We start from the raw sequence: 22725 nt of genomic DNA on the forward strand, positions 1-22725 counted from the left end.
ACTAATACTAGATTAGCATCCTTTATTTTGTTTTTATGTAGGAAGGCAGTTGCCACTTAAGCAGTTTTAATGGTCCTATTGTAGTCGCGTCCCATTTGCTCCTCTCTCTTTACATGGAGTGTAAGGTCTTTCGGTTTTGGAGAAAAAAACAAGAATTGTTACTCTTGTTTAGAGGTATGAATTTTGGCTTCTGTAAAGAAGGCAAGACGTCCAATACTGCTATAAGGGAGGAGTTTCAGGAGGTCACTGGGTTTATTTCCACCCAAGTTATCGAGAAATCTACTATTTAATTGGATACAGCAGTAGTCAGAGTTTTAGAATTCAGATTTTTCCAGTAAAGCTTTAAACATTTTGATGCAGGTTTCCTATTTTGCGCCCTCCAACATACTGCAAAACCACAGATCCAATGACAGGCGATAGGCTGGAATAATGGAAGTTAGTAGTTGCAAAGATCTTGTCAAGTAGGTGCCACACAGAGTGTGTGGGTTCAAAGTTATGTCGTTTTAAATTTCCTACTGCTAGGTCTGTAATGTTAGAGCCATGAAGGAGCATGATGCTTTTTCAATAGCAAATAGGGTAAGGTCTCCAAGAGGATATTGGACTGTCTGTACAACATCCAGAGGGGGTGGACCAAATCATTAATTTGAGGTTTTAAACAAAATAACAGTATTAAGTTGTGTAGTATCTCTTTGCTCCTATATCAAGATAACCAGAGCAATAACAGTTAGTAAAACTTCTAACATGTTGCATTACAGTACAATTACAAATGTTATGTGGATTTGCTTACTTTTGATTACCATCACATCACTTCTTTTTTAACAGAAGGGATGTGAAGATGGACACTTAGAAATTAAGTCAATGGTCATGCTTCAAATATCAACTACTCCCCCAAACAGTTCAATCGGTAACTCAAATCACCCTCATCCCTGCTGTTCAATAATTGGGTCCTTCAAGCAGCTCTGACAACGCATTCCTGTCAAATCATGTAGTAGTGAAAATGCACATTAAGCCTGACCTGCTTCCCTTACCCTAGAGCTAGGGTTCTCAAAAGAAGTGCTACTGATTCCCTTCAAAACTGGACTTGAACTCCACCCTGCTATCCCAGTTCCTCCGTCAGGGGGACACTTTGAACAGAGACTAAAGGCATTAGGGTGGGGGCTGGTGAGATCAGCCACCGATGCAGATAAGGTCCAGTTCGCCGGAGAGACTACACAGGACAGGTGAGTCACTCAAACTTGGGCCATGGGCATCGGGTGCAGAGTCACGAATCCGCCCTGGTCCAGAGACTGGTGTTGATTTCTTTGCCGGACAAATCCAGTGTCCACAGGAGACAGGAGTCTTTCTCAAAGAGAGCACAGGTCCTCTGGGGTTCTTGGAGTTGCTAGCTGCAGGCCACGCCAGGTTCTTGAAGAAGGGTCGCTGGAGGAGGAGACAGGCCTGTAGGGCTGGGGCCAAGTCCGTCGTCATCTTCTCCACTGTGGCACAGCTCTTCGGTCCTTCTTAGATCGTCGAATCTACGGAGCAAGGTTCATGGGTACCCCTAAATACTAGCTTTAGGGGTGTTCTAGGTTGAATAATAGGTCCCTTTCCCTACACCCCATCTTATGCCACCCTCCAGTGGTGGTTGTTGGGGGGTGGGCTATTAGCCGCATCCTGATTGAAGGAGTCCCCCCATCTTCAAGATGAAGGGCACTGAGATGTGTGCTTCACTTCGCCTCCCTCACTTGGGGGGCGGCTGGCCAAGGTGGACACCTCCCATTCTTCCTAGGTTTTCCTGTTGACCCTCCAGGCCAAAGTGGGGGATCAGAAACGGTGAGAGTCAGCTGCCGATAGCAGCAGAGGCTGGGAGCAGCTAACAAAGGCGGCAAGCCTTTGACATTTCCCCTTCCCAGAGTCTGCCCATCCTGAGGGAGGAGGCTTGACACCTCTGCCCAGGATAATCTTCGTTTCAGGACACAGAGCTCGTGGCTCTCTACCCCATGGTTCAGAAACCTGTTTTTCAGGGGGCATCGCTGAGATGCCTTCAGAGTGCATTTTACAATAAATCCAACACTGGCATTAGTGTGGGTTGTAATGTGCTGAGAAGTTTGGTACCAATCTTCTTAGTCTTCATTAAAGCCATCATGGAGCTGTGGAGTTCGTGTTGACGAACGCCACGCCCATGTTCTTAAAATGGCTCCACTGCACTTACAATGTCTGTGAATGGCACAGACACAGTAGGGGCATATTGCTCATGCATCTATTCCCTCACCCGTGGTATGATGCACCCTGCCTTAGGGCTGTGAGGCCTGCTAGAGAGGTGAAGTACCCATGCCACAGGCAGTGTTGGTGGGCATGGCACACAAGGACGTATGCTATGTCAACTCTTCAGTTTGATTTGCACTAAAACACACAGCCTGCAACCGCAGTGTGTGGGTGTTAAGGTAAGGTGTCTGAGGGTGGCATAATACATGTTGCAGACCTCAGAGGCCCTCTCTGGTCACAAGGCCTTTGGTACCAGGGGTACCTTTAACAAGGGACTTAAATGTGGCCCATAGGAGGGCTAATTGTGAAGACAAAGGTACAGTTTGGGGGAAAAACACAGGCCCTGTGAGCCTGATTGGCAGGGACCCAGGGCACACTCAGTCAAGTTAGCATCAATTATCTGGGAAAAGGTTAGGGGTAACCATGAAAAAGGGGCATTTTCCTACAATCAAACATTAACCTTTTTTTATTCGTTTTTTGCCTTTTAAAGCAGAGTTCCTCACCACTTATTTCTCGAAAGTCTTTCCAAGTGAATTGAGAAACTTTTTCAATAATCAGAGTGCCGCCTCGCTTCCCCCCCCCCCCCAAATTAATAATTCCAAAGTGTAGTAAGATGGCTCTGCATATACTATGCCAAAGTAAGGTATCGTGTGCACAGAGTCCAGTGGGACCCCAAAGATAGGCACAGGTAAAAGTGGATAGCACCTTACTCTCTATTTGTGTTAGTGTCAGCGAACAGTAAGACTTTCAGAGGGCAGTGTTAAGCATTTGTTGTACAACTCAGGCAAGAAATGAGGTCACACACAAAGACTAAACTCAGACCAATTATGTTTGTATCAAAAATATTTATTTAGTTATTTTATTTCTAAAACCAAGCCATGCCTGGTGCAGTTAAGAGATTAATCCTTTGCAAGATGTATGCAGTAAATTACAGTTGAATGTAGGTTCAAATGTGGTTGGTTGATTTATAGGTAAGTCAGTTACTTTACAGATTACTGTGCACGTTACTTCTTGGATTACTTTTTAGTTACTTTTGCTAGCAAGTGTGATATTCCTAGCTATCACACCGGGACATCGCTTAGACAAAAGGTAAGTAACACAGTTTTAGTATATTTGCAGTGTTTCAAGTTTTCATACAAACCAACTCCACACTGAAAAGATTTTTCAAAGAAAAGCAGTCAATGCAATCCTATGGGAGGAAAGGAAGATATCGGTTTACAGGTAAGTACTTTGGTGCGGGAGTTGGTATTCTGGAGTTAGCACCAGTGTTCCCCCAGTGTCACTGATGCACCTTTCAAGCACCCTCAGACCCTCAGTCACACTAGGGCAGCCGGTTGCAGAGTGATGAGACCCAATGTTATCCAATCGGGGATACGGTGCCTCCGGTTGGTGGCTGATCACGGGAAGGCCATAAGGTTGTGGTAGCAAAGCGCCTGGTGTTAGGCTCAGGGAAAAGGGGATCCGATTTAGCACCCAACATGCACCCACAGCGGCACAGGGGCAGCTGGATGCTGTTTTGGCATCGGGTGCCCTGTTGGTTTCAATGGAGATTCTCCTGTTGCAACAATTACTGCAGGCTCAGGGACGAAGATCTTCTGGAGATGACCACCAGTTAGAGAAGTAAGTTGGGATGCCTGGGGATGCTGAGAGACCGTTGGTTGGGCCACCCATGGCCGTGGGATGTCGTGCAGGGATGTCTTTAGGCGTCAGTTTTTTTTTCAGCCAGCTCTGGTCGCAGTCGGGGGAGGTCCTCCAGAAAGGGGCTGCAGGCGTCGTTTGGAGATTCAAGGCAGGTCAGAGATCACCAGATCTCAGATCAGGATTACCAGGGGAGACCTCCTCGTGGGGTTGGACCATTCGAACTCAGGCCGTGGGCTCGGGTGCAAACTCACGGATTTGGTAGGAGCCAGAGTCTATTGGTGTGCAAATCCGCTGTTCACGGGAGACAAAGTCTTGCTTTGGGAAGGCAGGGTGGGTCCTCCGGGTTCTTGGGGGCTGCTGGACACACTGGGATTTCACTGGAGCAGGTTCGAGGTGGTAACAGGCGGGTAGGGCTCGGGACAAGTCAGTGGGTGTTGTCCTCTTCTTAGTTCAGCATGGCTTTTTCAGTCCTTCTTCTGGTCACTTCTTGTTCGAGGAGGCAAAAATCGGGGTTGCCCCTAAATACTCTATTTAGGGGCGCTACAGATAGGTAAAGGTCGGGACCAATGGCTCCCTTCCTTGCGGTTGGTACTCTCCCTATTATGTCACACTCCAGTGGGAGGGGAAAAAGACCTCTCTCTGATTGGCTGGGTCCGCCCATCTGCAAGATGGTGGGGACCGAGTTGTGCTTCACCTCCCCCGCCTGAGGGGGTGGAGTTGGGAAAGGTGGGCAAACCTTCCTTCCTCAATTGGTTTTCCTGCCGATTCTCACACCCAAAGTGGGGGTCAGAACCGGTGGTGGTCAGTTGCTGGAAGCAGCAAATGGCTGGGGTAGCTCACAAAGGCGGCAAGCCTTTGAAGCTTCCCCTTCGTGGGCACTGCCCATCCAGAGGGGAAACATCCTTTACCACGCAACCATTACAACGCGTAATGGTTACATCGTGGTTTTAACAACGCAATTCATTACGTCGACTTGCACTGGAGGCGCTCTAGACTAAGGAATAGTGTGAATTACTATTCCAAAACCTTCCCTACTGTACGTAGACTGGAGTTGGAATAGTAATTCACACTATTCCTAAGTCTAGCACCCTCTAACGCAAGTCGATGTAACGACTTGTGTTGTCAAAACCACGATGTAAAATACTGTGTTGTGATGGTATGTGTGGTATCATCATACATCCACCCTGAGGGAGTAGGCTTGGCACCTCGTACCAGGATGTGCATTGTTTTAAGCCCCCGAGAGCAGCAGGCTCTCGAACCAGGGGTCCAGAAATATGTCTGGTGGAGGCAGCTGGCGAGCAGCCACTCAGCCAGGGTAGTGCATTTTTCATTAAATCCCACACTGGCATCAGTGTGGGTTTAATGTGCTGAGAAGTTTGATACCAAACTTCCCAATTTTCAGTAAAGCCATTATGGTGCTAAGGAATTCGTAATTACAAACTCCCAGCATCATATACTCTTAATGGCATTACTGCACAATGTCTAAGAATTGGCTTACACTGTAGGAGTACAGGGCTCATGCACCTGTATCCTCGCCACTGGTATAGTGCACCCAGCTAGAGGGGTGGCTAACCTATGCCAGGGCAGTGGCTTGTAGGCATGGCACATACGGATGTGTGCCATGTTGACTTTTCACTTTGTTCTGCACCAAAACGTGCAGCCTGCTAGGGCAGCGTTTTGTGTAAAGGTATGGGGCCTCTAAGCGTGGCACAATAAGTGCTGCAGCGCTTAGAGGCCTTCCCTGGCCACACGGCCCTGGTTACCTATGGCGCCACTTACAAGGAACTTACATGTGGCCAAAGAGTGCCAATTGGGTTTTGTATCAATGCAGTTTAAGGAAAGAACATAGGCCCTGGGTACCTGGTTGGCAGGAACCCAGGGCACACTCAGTCAAAGCACATCAACAGTTTGGCAAAAAGTGGGGGCAACAATGCAAAGAGGAGGCACTTTCTTACACAAGGGAATTAAGATCTAGTCACAGCGAAGAAATCAAAGCCAGCTGAAGACTTAGGGATGGAATAATGGGACTGGCGGAAGATCTTCCTGTTGTGGTGATGAAGTGAAGACGGGCACCACCAATACTCTGCAGGTGTAGATGCCAGGTATCAAACTGGTAAGCATTTAACCAGAGGCCAGAATTTTTATCCCAATTTCCCAAATGTACCACGGTTTGCCAGAGGGCTTTTCCCAGCAAGAACTAGGTGTGTCTATCAGCAATTCAGTTTACAGTGAGGATTATAAAAGAAAATGTATTAATTTAAAATCTCAGACAATGTTTGGAGACAGGCTGAACACAAAGACTACTTTCAGAAGCTTCCCCTCCTAAACTGTCTCTGCTGTACGTCTAAATAGATAGAACAAGAATGTACACCTTTGGTTACATACCAATCAACGTTTTTAAGCACTGGCCAGACGCAGTGTCCCAAATTCGGCTGTCAAAAAAGGGGGAGGGAAAAGAAATAAAATCACTTCAAATTACAGAAACAGAGAAAGAGTAAAGTTTACAAAATGCTAGCAGAAGAGGTTTTATATTATATGTACAAAACTAAGCAGGTGATTACATTTGTAACGCTATTTCAGACTGATGTGTATGCTGTGTACTGACTAAAACTGTGACATAACAGTAAAAGATGTACTTACCAAAGACCATCATAGCTACTTGAAACTATTAAGGAGCCATCACGATTAAAATGGACCTAAAAAGTGAATAAACATGAGGATTTACATTTTTAGATTACATTAACCATCCAAAAAGTAACCTGCTGCTTTCCAAAGAAAAGCAGTTTTCGTTTTCTCTAGATGGAAGGGAAACTACTGCTCTCTATTTAAAAAGGAACTTACAGCTGACACTGGATCGGAGTGTGCAGGCAGGGTCTTAAGGCACTTTCCAGTCTTCACATCCCAAATTCTAACACTTTCATCAAACTGTAGAATGAAGTAAGTAAAACATGCATAAAGTTACAAGAGGGAAATGTTAAATGCCACATCCTATTCATAACAAATCGAACTTTAAACATGAACGCAATCATGTATGAAAAAAAGGACTACATTTTAGACACTATTTAATCCAGTCAAGGTGTCCTGCATCTTACAATTACATACGAGTTCTTAACATGAGAAACAGACAAACTAGGGCAAACAACACTCACCGATCCGGACACAATGAGGTTAGACTGGGGGTTGAAGTTGCAGCAGAAAACGTAGTTACTGTGACCCTTCAGGGTCTTTAAGCATTTTCCCTAAAGAAAGGCAATTGGCATTTCAATTAGATGTTATAATTCCACATGAAGGAAAAATTGGCAATATGTAATGATAAATATCTCAAAAACCCGTCACATTTTCAGAATGCTTCCTACCCAAAGTAAACAATTCGTGTACAAAAAGCCCTGCAGGGACAGGCATCAGAGGCCCAGGCACAGCTAAGAACAAAGGGCAGGCATCCTTTCACAGTTGGAGGAGAATGTTAAAGGGAAGTGGATAGGATAAAGATTATGGTCTGGCGAAATAGGGAGTGAAGCTGGGAAAAAGTTATGATGGCAGAGCTAATATGGTATTAACTACAACATTTTTGGAAGTTGTGAATGGAGACTGTGGAAGTGACAAAATGGCTAGGTTGAAACAACTACACTGTATAGGGCAATAAAAATTCCAATATTTTGTTCGCTTAATAAAAATCTACAATCCTTACCGAACTGACGTCCCAGATCTTTAGCGTTTTGTCATCAGAAGCAGACACAAGAAGGTTGGAATCAGACGACCAAGCAACATCAGAGATTCCCTAATTAAAACAAAAACAGAAATGAGCAAACCCGGCTAAAATAATACTTCCCAAACCATTATGTTAATCCTTCATGTGGGGCACAATTTTGATTCAAACTGAAAAATGATGGAATGCGTTACTTACCTGTAACAGCAGTTATCCAGCATTGGTGTCTTTCATAGATTCACATGCCTGAATCATTCCCCGTCGTCGAGACGGGAGCCCCCGGTCTATACAAAAGTAATGTCCTATAGACATACATAGAGAAAGTAGCCCTAGGGCCTTGCGTTAGTAGCCTATGTCCTTTTGTAAAAAGGACCAAATACCAGAAGGTAGCTAATCAGCTACCACCTCCCTCTAGAACCTTCCTGTCAGGAGCCTCAGTCTCTCAGATTTTCGTACGCACCAAGCTAGGTAGGCGTAATACATGTTAGAGAGAGAGAGGTGAGACCTTCCAGGGGAGGCGGGAGGGTTGCATGTGAATCTATGAAAGACACCAATACTGGATAACTGCTATTACAGGTAAGTAACGCATTCCTTATCCAGTATTATGGGTGTCTTTCATAGATTCACAGGTCTGAATCAGAGTAGCAAGCAATACATTATGCACATTTCTGATGGAACAGCATAAGCAGTCTGAGATAATAAATATCATGCGACTAAGAACCATCAACAAGCAACAAGAAGTAAATAAATGTGCATACCAGTGAAGGATGGTGGGAAGGAGGAAGGCTCACCTCACTGGAATAGGTGGCGAAGCACAGCCTGGCCCACAGCTGCATCCTGCATCAGTTCCGTATCCAGGCATGCGGCGATTTCCAGGTCGCCGCCCTGCAAATGTCCAGTATCGGCACTCCAGCGAATAGCGCCGCTGATGTGGACACAGCTCTTGTAGAATGAGCTCTCACTTTGGAATGTAATGGCCGTCCGGCCTTGTCGTGGCAAAAGGCAATTGCAGAAGATATCCATCTTGAGATACTTTGTTTGGAAAGTGGCATGCCTTTTCTAGGTCTGCTGAAGGCGATGAAAAGCGGATTAGTTTTTCTGAAGTACTTTGTTTTGTCTAGGTAAAACTTGAGACACCTCTTTAGATCCAGAGAGAGCAGGGATTTTTCCGCTGCAGTGCTGGGATTTGGGAAAAATGAACGGAGTACCAGAGGTTCATTAAGGTGGAAGTCCGACGGGACCTTGGGAATAAATCGAGGATTAGTTCTTAAAATCACTCTATTTTCCTTCAACTGCATGAAAGGATTTTGTATGGAAAGAGCCTGTTGTTCGCTGACCCTCCTGGCTGATGTCCGAGCAAGTAGGAGGGCTGTTTTCCAGGAGATGTATTTGATATCCGCCCTATGGATGGGCTCAAAGGGGTGCTTCATCAGCTGGTTGAGCACCACGTTGAGATGCCATGATGGTGGAACTCTCCTTGGACGAGGGATGATCTGTAGAGCCCTTTACGGAATTGTTTTATCAACCTGTGGGACCAGAGAGAGGGTCCTTTAGAAGTTCTTGTAAACCGGGAGATTGCTGCTAAGTGCACTCTGATAGAAGCGTGCGCAGACCAGATTGTGCCAGTTGTAGGAGGTATGGAAGCAACTGCTCTGGGGTAACTCGAAATGGATGGAGACCTTTGTCCCTACACCAGATGCAAAAGCGTTTCCATTTTAAGGAATAGGTCTTCTTTGTGCTATCTGCTCTTATTTATTTATTTATTTATTCAAAGTTTTATATAGCGCGAACAAGATCCTTACAGATATCAGAGCGCTTCACAAAGACAGGGGAAAAGCTCTTGCTTTTGCGAGAACATTCTTGCACTCCTGCGGAATGTCTAGTAGGTAGAACTCTCTGTACTCAGGAGCCATGCCGATAATTTGAGTGAGTTCAGGCTCGGATGAAGTACTTGGCCTTTGGACATCGTGAGAAGAGACGGATTGGGGGTTGGACTGAAAGGCGATGGAGGTCCGTGAACCAGTGCTGTCTCGGCCAGAACGGTGCAATCAGAATTAGGGTGCATTGTTCCGTCTTCATTTTCCGAAGGACTCGTGGGATCAGGGGAAATGGCGGAAATGCGTACGCAAACACGTTGCGCCAGGCGATGGAAAATGCATTTCCGAGGGACCGCGATTGGGGATGCCAACTTGCAAAGTTGCGGCATTTGGCGTTCTCCCTGGTGGCAAAGAGGTCTATCTGCGGTCTTCCCCATTCTGAAAAGATGTGGTCCAGCACTGTTTGTTCGAGTTCCCACTCACAGCGATCTCCGTCTGCTATGAGCGTCTGCTATGAGGTTGTCCTTGCCTGGGACATACTCCGCTGTTAAAGTGATATTCTGGAGCACAAGCCAGTTCCAAATTTTTTGCGATTCGCGAGATAGTGTTAGCGAACGCATTCCTCCCTGCTTGTTCAGGTAATGCATTGTTGTGGTGTTGTCGGTTCTGACAAGCACTGTGGAGTTCCTGATGCGCGGGAGGAAGGCTTGTAGAGATAGAAAGACTGCTCTTAGTTCGAAGAGGTTGATGTGGAGCTGTCGTTCCTGGTCCGTCCATTTGCAGCTGATCTGCAATTCTCGAAGGACCGCTCCCCATCCCTCGAGGGAGGCATCCGTAGTTATGACGTGCGGAGTTGCAGGCAGCAGGAATGGTAGACCTTGCAAGAGGTTCCTGGGCGACGTCCACCATAGCAAGGCTTTTGTGATCTGCTGAGTGATGACTATGTGATCGTCGAAAGAGCCCGTGCTCTGTGTCCACTGTCTGGTCAATGCCTCCTGCAGAGGGCGCATTTTGAGCCGGCAGTGTGGGACAAGCAGGATACACGAGGACATCATCCCTAGGAGGGACTTGAATGTGCGGACCCGTAGGGATGCCTTCGAGGTCACTGCGGTAGCCAGCGAGATAAGTTTGTGTGTACGTTCTTGTGATGGGAATGCTTTTGAGCATTTCGTATTCAATGTTGCCCCGAGAAAGGTGAGAACTCGGGAAGGTTGTAAGGCAGATTTTTGGTAATTGAGTGTCAAACCCAGGTGCTGGAAAAGATTGAGACAGGCTTTGGAGGACTCGGCTGCGTCTGTCATGGATGGTGCTTTCACCAGCCAGTCGTCTAGGTAAGGGAAGACCTGGTGGCCCTGTTGTCGTAGGAAAGCTGCCACAGGGGAGAGGCACTTGGTGAAAATTCGAGGTGCCGATTTGAGGCCAAATGGGAGGACGCAGAATTGGTAGTGCTGACCTGCTACTGCGAATCTGAGGAATTTCCTGTGGCGTTTGTGGATAGGGATGCGGTAATACGCGTCTTGCAGGTCTAAAGACGTCATGAAGTCTCCCTCCTCCAGCGACCCCAAGATCTCTTGGATAGTCACCATACGGAACGATTGACTCTTCAAGAATGTATTGAGTGCCCCGAGATCTAGAATGGGCCTCCATTTCTTCGCCTTCTTCCGTATGAGAAAGAAGCGGGAATAGAATCCCTTCCCTTTTTGAGCTGACGGGACTCGTTTTATTGCTCCTTTCTTCAACATGGAAGCTACCTCTTGAAGGAGTAAGCGTACATGCCTGTGTTGTAGTTGGAGAGGAGGAGTTGTTGGGGGAATTGAGTTGAATTCCAGTGAGTGTCCAAACTGGATCAATTGGAGTACCCACTGATCTGTAGTTATTGATCTCCAATTGTGGAGGAAGTGTGTTAGTTTTCCTCCAAGTTTGAAAGAACGAGATGGTAGATGGACTGGCTGGAGGAAACGGTCATTGGCGTCCGCCAGTGGCCTTTCTCTGGGTTTTTCCCCTGTAGTTAGACCTTCCGTACGCGGTCTGGCAGCCCTGTGGCTGTTGTCGCTGTTGGTACTGCGATCGGCCTTGGCTATAAGAGTAAGAGGATTTGCTTTGGTACAATCCTCTGTAAGAGAACTGACCTCTGCCCCTGCTCCCTCGAAAGGACTGGCTTTTAAACTGTAATGTGCCCAGTGTTCGTGCCGTATCTGCATCCTTTTTGATGGTTTGTAAGGCCTCGTCGATCTTCTCCCCAAAGAGGTGCTGGCCGTCATAGGGCATATCGAGGACCTTTGTTTGGACTTCTTGACGGAAGGATGTGGCTTTCAGCCAGCCTGGTCTTCTCAAGACCGCGGCTCCCGCCAGCTGTCTGAAGCCGGTCATTGCCACGTCTACAGCACAGTCAATGAGCTCTGATGCCGATGTTTGGCCTTCTTTAAGGAGTGATTGGACTTCCTCCTTGAGATCATCAGGCAGTTCTGTGAGGTATGGTGCAATGTCCTCCCACAGTTGTCTGTTGTAACGGCCTAGTAGCGCGATGACATTAGCTACCTTAACGGTCATGGCCGATGTAGTAGAGAATCGTTTGACACCAACAACAATTAGCAGTGAGTCTGGATAAAAGCCACTCTAAATATATACCCAAATAAACAACAGAAAAGGGAAAAGTTATTGAAACGAGTTCCCATCAGTCCACCATCGAGACCGCCCTTCATCATCTGGGATCTCTTGTACAGATCAAGATATTAAGGAAACCACTGCTGATCTGGCAGATAATATAACCAAGCCAGTGGGAGTCCTGAATACTGTATCACAGAAGTGAAGTTGGTGTATTTAGTGGGGAACTGAATAGCAGTGCTTTAAGATAAAGGTGTAAGTGACAAAGAATAGATCTCCTGCTGCTTCATCAGGACCATTAGTGCTACTGCTATGTAGAAATTAAGACCATATCATCTGATAAGTGTATGTGTACTCGTCTTCCCGTCCTGGACCGAAAAATTAGAAGATATATAAGGGTACAAGAACAGTGTAAAAATCATACAATAAGTAACAAGCACGCTTGTGCCTACGTTGTAGAACTATATGATTAGTACTCCAAAGGCCATTGAAGAGTATTGGCCAATGTTTAGACAATTGTAGTTTATCACAATTCACAATTTTTAATTTCACTCACCCACTTGTTGGGAAGGAAAAGCCCCACCTCACCTCATGAAGCAGCAGGAGATCTATAGGCTCCAGTGACTGCAGAAACATGTCGACCTTACATCTTTTCTTTAGTAGTTATTTGTTACACTGCTAATTGCACTGTTTTTATTGATTTAGGAGTGTGAGGGTGCATATTAAAGTTGTTCTTTTTCCTGATCACGACCTAATTTTAGAACCTTTTTCTCTTTTCTTTGTCACTTACACCTTTTTCTTAAAGCACTGCTATTCAGTTCCCCACTAAATACACCATCTTCACTTCTGTGGTACAGTATTCAGGACTCCCACTGACTTGGTTATATTATCTGCCAGATCAGCAGTGGTTTCCTTAATATCTTGATCTGTACAAGACATCCCAGATGATGAAGGGCGGTCTCGATGGTGGACTGATGGGAACTCGTTTCAATTGTTAACTTTTCCCTTTTCTGTTGTTTATTTGGGTACATATTTAGAATGGTTTTTATCCAGACTCACTGCTAATTGTTGTTGGTGTCATTGATAGTCAGGGGGTTTAGCAGTTAGGGTCTTGAAACATTCCCCTGGGACCTTCTTTTGTGTTTAGTAGAGAATCGGTTGCCAATTCCGTCTAGTTTCCTGCCCTCCTTGTCGGGTGGAGCTGACAAAGGGGATGATGGATTCCTAGAGTTCTTTTGGGCCGCTACGTTAACCATGGAATCTGGTTTAGGATGTCCAGTAAGGCATGCTGGAGCTGTCGACGGTGCCTTATACTTTGTCTAGCCTTGGTACCATAGCGGAGACCGAGGCCGGTGTCTGCATCAGCTGTTTCCCTTGTTCCCAAATGTGATCAATGATGGGATACCGTCGTCGTCGACGTGGAAACAGACAGTAGAGACGGTTTTCTTCAGCGCTGGTTGTAGCGTCGACGAGCCAGTCGACGACTGCGCAGGCTTCCTGAAGGCAGGAGCCTCCTCGTCAGACGTTGTAGATGTTTCCTCTGAAGACTTTTTTGTAGTCCTTTTAGGAGGAACGTCTGTAGGGCTAGGGGAAGTAACCTTTGGCCTCTTCAAGGATATTTTAGAGGAAACTGAAGCCATCTCACCGTCCTCTGAAGACTCCAAGTTGTCCCTGGATTTAAGTCTGTTCAACCAGAGCAGCAGTCGACCTTCTCTGTCTTTCAGTGTTTTTGTAGAAAAGGTTCTACAAATTCTACACTCTTTGGGTGAATGGTCAGGATAAAGACAGTACAGACAGGTTTCATGCTTGTCATCGACGTGGAGCCTCTTCTTACCACAAGAAGAGCACGCCCTGAAGAGACCCTTCTTCTGCTGGTCAGCCATAGTTGTTTTTTGATAGAAATATCCAAATTCTGCGAGGAAAAGAGATAAAACTAGTAAAACCTGAGGAGAACTCAGGTGGGGACTCCCTAGCACAACGTGCGGTAGAAAATCTGAGAGACTAAGGCTCCTGACAGGAAGGTTCTAGAGGGAGGTGGTAGCCGATTGGCTACCTTCTGGAATTTGGTCCTTTTTACAAAAGGACATAGATAGGCTACTAAGGCAAGGCCCTTAGGCCTACTTTCTCTATGTATGTCTATAGGACATTACTTTTCCATGTACCGGGGGCTCCAGTCTCGACGACGGGGAATGATTCAGGCATGTGAATCTATGAAAGACACCCATAATACTGGATAATGATATTTTCTTTCCTCCTTTTCTTATGTGTAACCAAGTGTTAAATCATCAACATCCCCTAAAGTTCTACAATATTCCTCTTATGAAGCATAAGGATTCCCAACAGAGTTACCATCATGTCCTGAAAGCTCAAACACTTACTTTCCTACAATTTAATAAAAATATCCTGAAGTGTATGAGCCAATATCCCATCCCACAGCTTCCTCACTTAAATCTATATAGGGCTGTTTGTTTTTATATTGTTTGTGGAAAATTTTGTAACAGGTGTTTCTAACAAGTAGTACATCTGTCCAAGAACCATAGTATCACCTGGAAGCTCACATTTACAATTTCGCTTGATAACACTTCCGAATCGCATCCTTCCCCTCATCAGTCCCAAGTTTACTTATTAAGTCACTTCCATCAACTGTAATCCAAACTGCCTTGCCAATGCATGATCCCAGGCTGTAATTTGACCATTAATCACATCACCACACCCATCCTTTGCACTTTAACATTTAGTGGCTCGCTTGGATGTATTTTTACCACTAGAGTATCAACACTCACTCATTTCAGGGGAGAGCAACCATTAGGTTTCTGACAGCAGAGCCTCAGCCTCCTGTTTAATCGCAAGCACAGTGCCTCCTGCTGATCATAATGGCATTAGTGGAGTTATACTTATTTAGAGTAAACCGCCGACACCATTCCAGTCAACTTCTTTCATGCCCAGAACTCACAGCAGATCATAACGTCCTAGGCATGAAAAATGTGCATCAAGAATATTTAATGTTATTTTCCAAACATTTATTTTGGAAAATAAATTGCACAGAGCGATGCAGAGTGGTTATACAGGAAAACTTGTGTTGCACGGTTAACCTATATTGTGCTCCCAACCATACCGGCAGAAGAACGTCACCATCATGCGGGTGGGGAATTCTAAAGCGGAAAAGTACACGATTAATATATGGTCTGGTAGTTCTTGAACAGGTTCCAGCTTTGAACAAGTGTCCTGGTTCCCCAATTTGATGTTAATCTCGTATTGTGTATTCTTTGCAATTACCAGATCTTTGAGTAGGTTTGCCACAGCATGCTCCTATGAAGAAGGCTATTCGGTGCAGATCTGGATTATAGGTTCTATTCTGGTTGCATGAAAGGGCCTCTTTTTATACGATTCCACTAACCTTCCTCCATTTTTTTGGGGCTGATGCTGCTGGTTTTTCAAATCAGAATACACACTAGGCCCTGCCTAGGGTGCCGCTCGTGAGAGGAGTTTGCTGCTGTCTGAGCCTGTTCGTGTGGTCCCGCTACAGGAGTAGCATTGCCCTGGGACTTTTGCCAAATACTTCTGCCAGCGAGAGGAGGGAGGCGTGAGGCCGCAGAGGAGGTGAGAGGCGCGGCCCCGGGACTGCGAGGATCAGCTTGAAACACCTACAGCTGTGTCCTCTTCCCGGGGGAGCCGCGCCCCCTGCCAGTGCCACGCCCCCTTGGGAACCCTCCTATATGAGAAAGGGCTCGACCGCGGACCGCGGGACGCGCGCGGGACGCAGCCCGGGGCTAAGCCCGGGCAAAGGGCGGGCCCTCTGTGGCCCTCCGGGGACCGAGGGAGCCGAGCCGGGCCCACTCCCCTTGATAAGTTGTCTTCATATTCCTATTGTGCAAGCGATTACCTACATCAAACGGAAATAGTTTTGGAACCATTATTCACGCTTGTCCATCTAAAGTTCTTAAATATACTCCATAATGCCCTCTAAATTGGTCACCATGGACAATTTTCTAATTAAAAAGGTTGCCCAAATTAACAACAATAGAAGGGCGTCTTTGGGGTTGGACCTATCGTCTACAGCTACTTTAGAGCAACCAGTTATTCCCACAGAGACTCCTGTGTTAGACGAACCCCCTGTCCCTGTACGCAAGACAATTACTGCTGTTGCCCTAATACACGCGGGCCAGAGTGAAGAGGATTCCATTGGCCCAGTACTCATAGGAGCAGGCACAGGCTCTACTGGATTGTATGAGCCTACAGCAAAGGAATCACCCCGTAGATTTAAAAAAGCCCGAGTTAGGCGCAGGGGGAAGCAAGGGAGAACGAGTTCTAAACATCAAGAAGGAGGGGGGGTTGAGTCTGTATCCTCATCAATCTTCATAGGAAATAGATTAGGTGCTCCTAGCGAGACGGGAGACACCATTGTGCCGAAAGGCCTTGGTGCTTCTTGTCTCTTGATTGATTTCTCAGACACTGGGGCAGTTGTCAATGGCGAAAGTGCGGCCATTGAACCTGACATGACCAATAACCAGCCATTGTCCAGTACACCGACCAGTGTATTTGTACTGGACTTACTTACTGGGAACGATAGCACTAGGCTGTCAGGTTCCCCGAAGCTCCCTATTGAGTCGCCTACCACGTCCCCTACATCCCCCCTCATTAGGTCAAGTATTGAAAACAGGGAGGGGAATTCACTGGGAAATCAAGTATACAAAACACTGGAAGAGGTCGAGACTGTTTCCTTATTAGAAACTGGCGAAACCCCCGGCTGTGAGGAAGCCATGATGGCCAAAATAGTAGATCTAATCAGGGGCGCGATCCAACCCCTCCTTGATAGGACTTCTACGATGTGTGCACATCTAGACCTTATTGAAAAGAAGGTTGCACAGAATTCCCTCCTTTTGTCAGATCTGTTAAAGGGGATAGGCAACACTAAGGAAAAGCCGTTATTAAAAACTAACTTATCTGTGAAATCCCCAGCAATAGGTCCCCCCTCACCGCAAATAATAACGACACCAGTACAAACAATATTAAAGCCCAAGCAAAAATTAGTGAACGGGGCAGTAAGTTTGGCCAGCCCGATGATTACATTAATTACCCCGACCCCACTGACAGCCACACTACAACCGGTGGCTCCAGTATCCAAGGAGCAATCGCCCAAGGTAGGGGGAGGTCAAATTAAAGATCTTAGTAAGGACAGGGAAATTGCCAAGGCCAAGATGCCTAACAATAATCCCATTGTCCCCCCAAAAACTAAATCCAAAATTAATCATAATATAGATCTAACCCCTGACTCTGCCCCTTATGTTATTGTATTGGCAGGGGTACCAGAATTACCGGCAGGTAAATGGGAAGATCACGGAGCGTTACGGAATAAGGTGGTGTTCTGGCTCCGTGATAACAGACCGCTACCTGCTTCAATAAACGGCGAAATTCTAACCCTAAGGCGTGCTAGCTGGGTAGGAGTGAGGCCAAAGGATAAGACTGGTGATGTAATAATCATCAATTTTAAGGATCATAGGGCTGTGAGGCATATCGGGGATTGGTTTGATGTCAGTAGTGGTGATTCTATCTCTACACATCTCCTTTCCTATTTTTATCCCTATGTACCCCCGAAAAGTGTTAACAACTGGGGCAGGGATAGGCAACTTATTAGGAAGCCCGCACAACAACACCGGAGGTTCGGAAATGCCAGACTATGGGACATGGCTGAGCCAGAGGGGGCACGGCAAATGTTGGGTAATCATGGCTATGTAAATGGTCAATGTTCTCCTCTTTACACCCAGAGACCAAAGGTCTACTATCCTAGAAATGGGTACTTACCTTATCAATACCCCGTCCTCACTGACCACTACCCATTGCACTTGGAACCTAATCCCTACCAACCCAGAATAGGTAATACCAGAGAATTACTACCAAACATCTATAATTTACCAATCCAAAATCGATACCAGATTTTTTCTGGTTTGGATGGGGTTGATTGACAACAAGCTCAGTCCCCTATAGAATCTCTGGATGGGAATAAGCTCCTGCCATCAGCCCTCAAAGAGTGCACAAAGGAGGGAGTTTCTTTTTCTAATAGCACTTCTAATGGTATAGACACCCCCAGTGAACCTTTACAAGAACCTCCCATATTAAATAAGATCTGCGCCTTCGATGGGCTGACACCTTGTGACAGTGTTAGTCTGGATCAGGTGAATTCCCCTGTAGGTGTTAATAATAATAATAATAATACTGGGAGCAGGGGAAAGATAGGTTCTGGTCTAGGGCAGGTGAAGAGTACTTTTTGTGAATTGCTCTTTTGGAATGTAGCTGGGCTGAAGCAAAAAATTATTAACCCAGCCTGGGAGTCTGTAATAGGAGGTAAGGATATAGTGGCCCTACAAGAAACATGGGCCCAGGACCCAATCCATATAAATGGCTATAGAACCTTTTTTACTCCCGCGGTTGGAGGCCATTTCGGTAGGGCAAAAGGTGGTTCGATTACTTATGTTTCAAACCACCTTAAAATAAAACAGGCCCAATGTCACTCAAACTCCAAATACTTCCAATTAATAACTCTTAGAGACTCTAAAAGAGCAAAGGTGCTTATTATTAATTTTTATAATAATGTCCCGAGGGATGAAATCGTGGTTGCGATTAAGCTATTAAAGGAGGAAGTTCAAACAGAGGTTAACAAAAACGACAAAGAACTAGTAATTTTATGGGGGGGAGATTTTAACTGTTCGCTTTGTACCAAAGGGAGTCAGGGCCTATGCGGCCTAATGACTGAGAGGGATGTGAATCTGACCCATTTCGATCATACTTTAATGGGGGATCTGCTGAATGAAATAATGTTCATGTTTGACTTAGGGTTTGCCAATGAATTAGCATTAAAACCCACACCCTTTGTCCCGACATTTGTTGGTAGAGGTCTGACTATTATTGATTTCATTATCGCCTCCAGTAATCTTGGCCATAGAGTCGTGACGGTTACTAACATTCCATTGCCCATAAGTGATCACCTTCCCCAATGCCTTAAGATTGTAGATCTCTTCCCGGACCCATCTACGGCCGCGCCACTTGCTGAGGCAGCGGTTGATGTGGTTCTAGGGAGACAAAATGGCTATTCACTTAACTGGAGTAAAGTAATCCCCTCGACTTTTTTTAAAGAACTGTGGGAGGCGTGCTCTACTAGCTTTTTCATCTGTCTGGGGCATAACTCAAGTGGCGAACAAATAATTGACCACTTTGGCATAATAGCCGAAAACATAAAAAGTAGTTTAAGGGTGGAGTCGAAGCGTAGAGGTAAGGGCCCTAGGAGCTGGTTTGATAATGCATGCACCAGGGCTCTGAAAAATCTAAAATATGCAGTCCATAGAAGCCCCAGGGATGTTGGTGAAATTAGATCATGCAGGATGGCATATAATCAGGCCCTTAAAGCAAGGAAATCTGCATTAAATAAGGAGGCCATTGACTCACTCTGTGAGGCTTCAAAGTCAAAAAACCCCGCTGCTTTTTGGAAAGTAATCAACACCCCTCTTCCTTATGAAACCCATAAGGCGCGCTTGGAGATCGCCATTACTGAAGACAATTGGGTGGATCATTTCTCCAATCTTTATAAAGCACAGGATGATATTCATAGTAGCGATTCACCTACCAGTTGGGCCTTGGAACCAGGTATAAACCTGGTTGTCTCACTTGACGAGGTAATGCTCGCCTTAAGAGCTACTAAAGGAGGGAAGGCAGCAGGTCCTGACGGGATCCCCGCGGATATTTTTAAAGAAAACCCTGAAATCTGGGGCCCTCTGTTGGTACAACTTTTTAATGCGGCCCTATTAAGGGGCCTAAAAGAGTCTTGGTTTACTTCAGTCATCGTTCCCATCTACAAGAAGGGCGATAGGAACAGCTGTGCCTGTTACAGGCCCATCTCCCTTCTTGATTCTTCAATTAAAATTTTGGGTCGAATAGTGCTGGCAAGACTCCAAACCTGGGCGGAGGAAAATGAAATTATGAGTGATCTCCAATTTGGTTTTCAAAAAGGGATTGGCACAATCGAACAAGGTTTAAATCTGATGTTGTTACAGCACAAATACATAAGGATCAAGTCGGAACGCTTGTATTTTACCTTTGTGGACCTTTCATCAGCGTTCGACTGTGTGTCGCACACTAAACTATGGGCAGTTATGAAAACTTTGGGTGTGGATACGATCATCATTTCTTTCCTGAGGGAACTGTACAGTGGAGCCACAGCATCCGTCCGCTACGGCAGGGGGGGCGAATGCTCCAGACAATTTAGTGTGGGCCGCGGAGTGCGCCAAGGATGCGTTTTAGCACCTTTTCTTTTTTTGCTCTATATTAATGGGCTCGAGCACCACCTGCTGCACGAGTGCGGGGACATGCCCAGAGTGGGGAGGAGGGCAATCCCCGCACTAATGTATGCGGATGATGCCGTGCTTATGGCACGCACTCCCCGGGCTCTGCAAAAACTAGTAGTAAGCTTTGAGAATTTTATGCTTAACCTAGACCTGCTAGTTAATTGTAGCAAAACTTTTACAATGAACTGTGGTTCCAAATCATGCAAGCCGATGAAACGTATAATTTTAAATAATGTTCCTCTAGACAATACCCCAACTTTTTCATATTTAGGTATTTTATTTCATGAGTCAGGTTCTTGGACAAGTGCCATTGAGGCAAGAACTCTTATTTATGAAAACTATCATGGCTTTAAAGAATTTTGTAAGAAAACTGGGCAGGAAGCCGATAAAAGAAATGATAACTATTTATAAAGCAACATGTGTATCGGTGGCTATGTACGGTTCGGGGCTGTGGGGCTACTCAAACGTTGATCCAATCCAGGTTGTGGAAAACAAATTCTTGAGGGAAGTCCTTGCTGTTCCACAGTGTGTGGCCACTTTTAATTGTCACGCTGAACTTGCCCTAACGCACATAACTGATATTATCAAAATCCAACCCATTTTGTTGTGGCACAGGGTATGGACTACAAATGAATGTGTTATGAATCGGGCTTTATTACAGGACACCCTCAATTTGGATCATGTGGAGAGATCACAATGGCTTGCCTACGTTAAGAGCTTCTTGACTGAGATTGGGTGCTATTCTTACTATTTAGATCCATCAACATTGGATAGCATCTCAAGGCGCTCACTGAAGGTCCTCTGCTTGGCTCATTTAGAAGCTAAGAGGAGGAGAGCTGAATCTCTAAAAAATTCAGTACAGTCACATCTCCTGACCTTATGTGAGCTTAAGTCCGTACAGCCATATCTATCCCTGCCTATGACAAACTATGATCGTTTTCTTTTAACACGATTTAGATTTTGTATATTTTTTAGATTGGTGTCACTTCCTAAAATGAACCTATGGACACGTACTTTACCCCTCTGCCCATGCGATGTCACCTCACAACAGTCAGATATCCATATCCTGTTCTTTTGTAGATTTTATACTGCCTTACGTAGAGAAATTATAATCCCTTTTTTAAAAGAAATGAATTTTACCAGATGCCGCCCAGCTTTCTTAGAGCTCCAGAGAATGGACACGGTTTTATCTGTATCTGTGGTCTTAACATTTTTAAAGAGTGTTTTTAAATTACGGAAACATATGATAACAGAAAACTTTTAGATTAATTCATAGTTTTTTCCGTTTCAAACATTTATTTTGTTGGTCCTCGGTATTGAACTTACTTCAAAAGCTGTAATTATTGCAATTTGTTATGATGTTGGTCTCTTTCTTGGTTACTTGTTTTTTAACCGAATAAAGATCATTGAATCTGAATCACTAGGCCCTGCTGTCCAGGCCCCAGTACGGGTGCTCTGAGCCCCAAAATACCAGACTGGCTTACTTATCTTGCACAGAAGTTCCTAGTATATGGTACATGAGGTACACCGGGCTAGTAATGTCAAGTGTAAACAGGGGTCTGCAACACTAGTGGTGCCACCATTGTTGGAACCGAGGAAATACATGGCTCTAGGTCTGACATAGCAGCCTAGTCGAGCAACTTCCAGCTTGCTTACTCACTGTAGCAAAATGACCATTTAGCAAAGGCCAAACCTACCTTTTAAAATATCTGTAAGTCACCCCTAAGGTAAGCCGAATATGCCCATAAGGCAGGGTGTCAATTGTTAATTAAAAGAAATTTAGAATTTACATCTTCTGACAGTAACAACTCGCAATTGTCTTTTTTGGTGTAGTAAAGCTGGTAGCCCCATTGGCCAACATGAAGTTTCATAACCCCATGCGCCAACTTCCATATCTGACCACCGAACATGGTACTTCAATGTATCCCATTAATCAGAGCATTAAACCGCATTAAACCACACTTCTTTCTGAAGTCAGATTTAAGTTAACTTTTGAGGCAAAGGTGGCTTTAGAAAGTGGCCATTTTGTGGTCCAAACCCTTGTTAGCCCTTTCGGACTGTCCACAGCTGTTGGTCCCCTGAGGCAACAGGCTGTTCCCCTGCTAAGTGTGGAGCGCACCCAGGAACAGGGATCACAAAACTGTTGGTGGGAGGAGGTGCAACATCCTCCAGCAGGAGGACTATACCCAGCCCTCTCCTTTGTGTAGGCAGATAGGGTAGCATCTACTTCAGAGGGGGGAAACCCATTGTAGAACCAGTTTTCCGGGAGGAGTACCTTATTATGATAGGTACACCCTAGGGGTGTGCCCAGAGCTCCTCACAGGGAAAGAAGCCCAGAGTCAACTTGGATTTAGGTGGAGAAGTTGTACTCAGAGAT

The 22725-nt window shown here is 45.5% G+C and overlaps 1 protein-coding gene across 1 annotated transcript in view; it reads right to left on the reverse strand.

Annotated features, from left to right (window-relative positions):
• Window positions 1-22725, reverse strand: part of WDR5 (WD repeat domain 5) — a 105583-nt gene that overhangs the window by 54738 nt on the left and 28120 nt on the right. Inside the window, exons 6-10 of the mRNA XM_078641945.1 lie at window positions 7574-7663; window positions 7035-7124; window positions 6727-6810; window positions 6526-6581; window positions 6271-6317 (exon numbers count right to left, since the gene is read on the reverse strand). Coding sequence (XP_078498071.1) covers window positions 6271-6317; window positions 6526-6581; window positions 6727-6810; window positions 7035-7124; window positions 7574-7663 — 367 coding nt within the window. The remainder of the gene's footprint in view (window positions 1-6270; window positions 6318-6525; window positions 6582-6726; window positions 6811-7034; window positions 7125-7573; window positions 7664-22725) is intronic.

Source organism: Lissotriton helveticus, chromosome 5_1 (genome assembly GCF_964261635.1).
Source record: "Lissotriton helveticus chromosome 5_1, aLisHel1.1, whole genome shotgun sequence".
NCBI classification, from domain to species: Eukaryota; Metazoa; Chordata; class Amphibia; order Caudata; family Salamandridae; genus Lissotriton; species Lissotriton helveticus.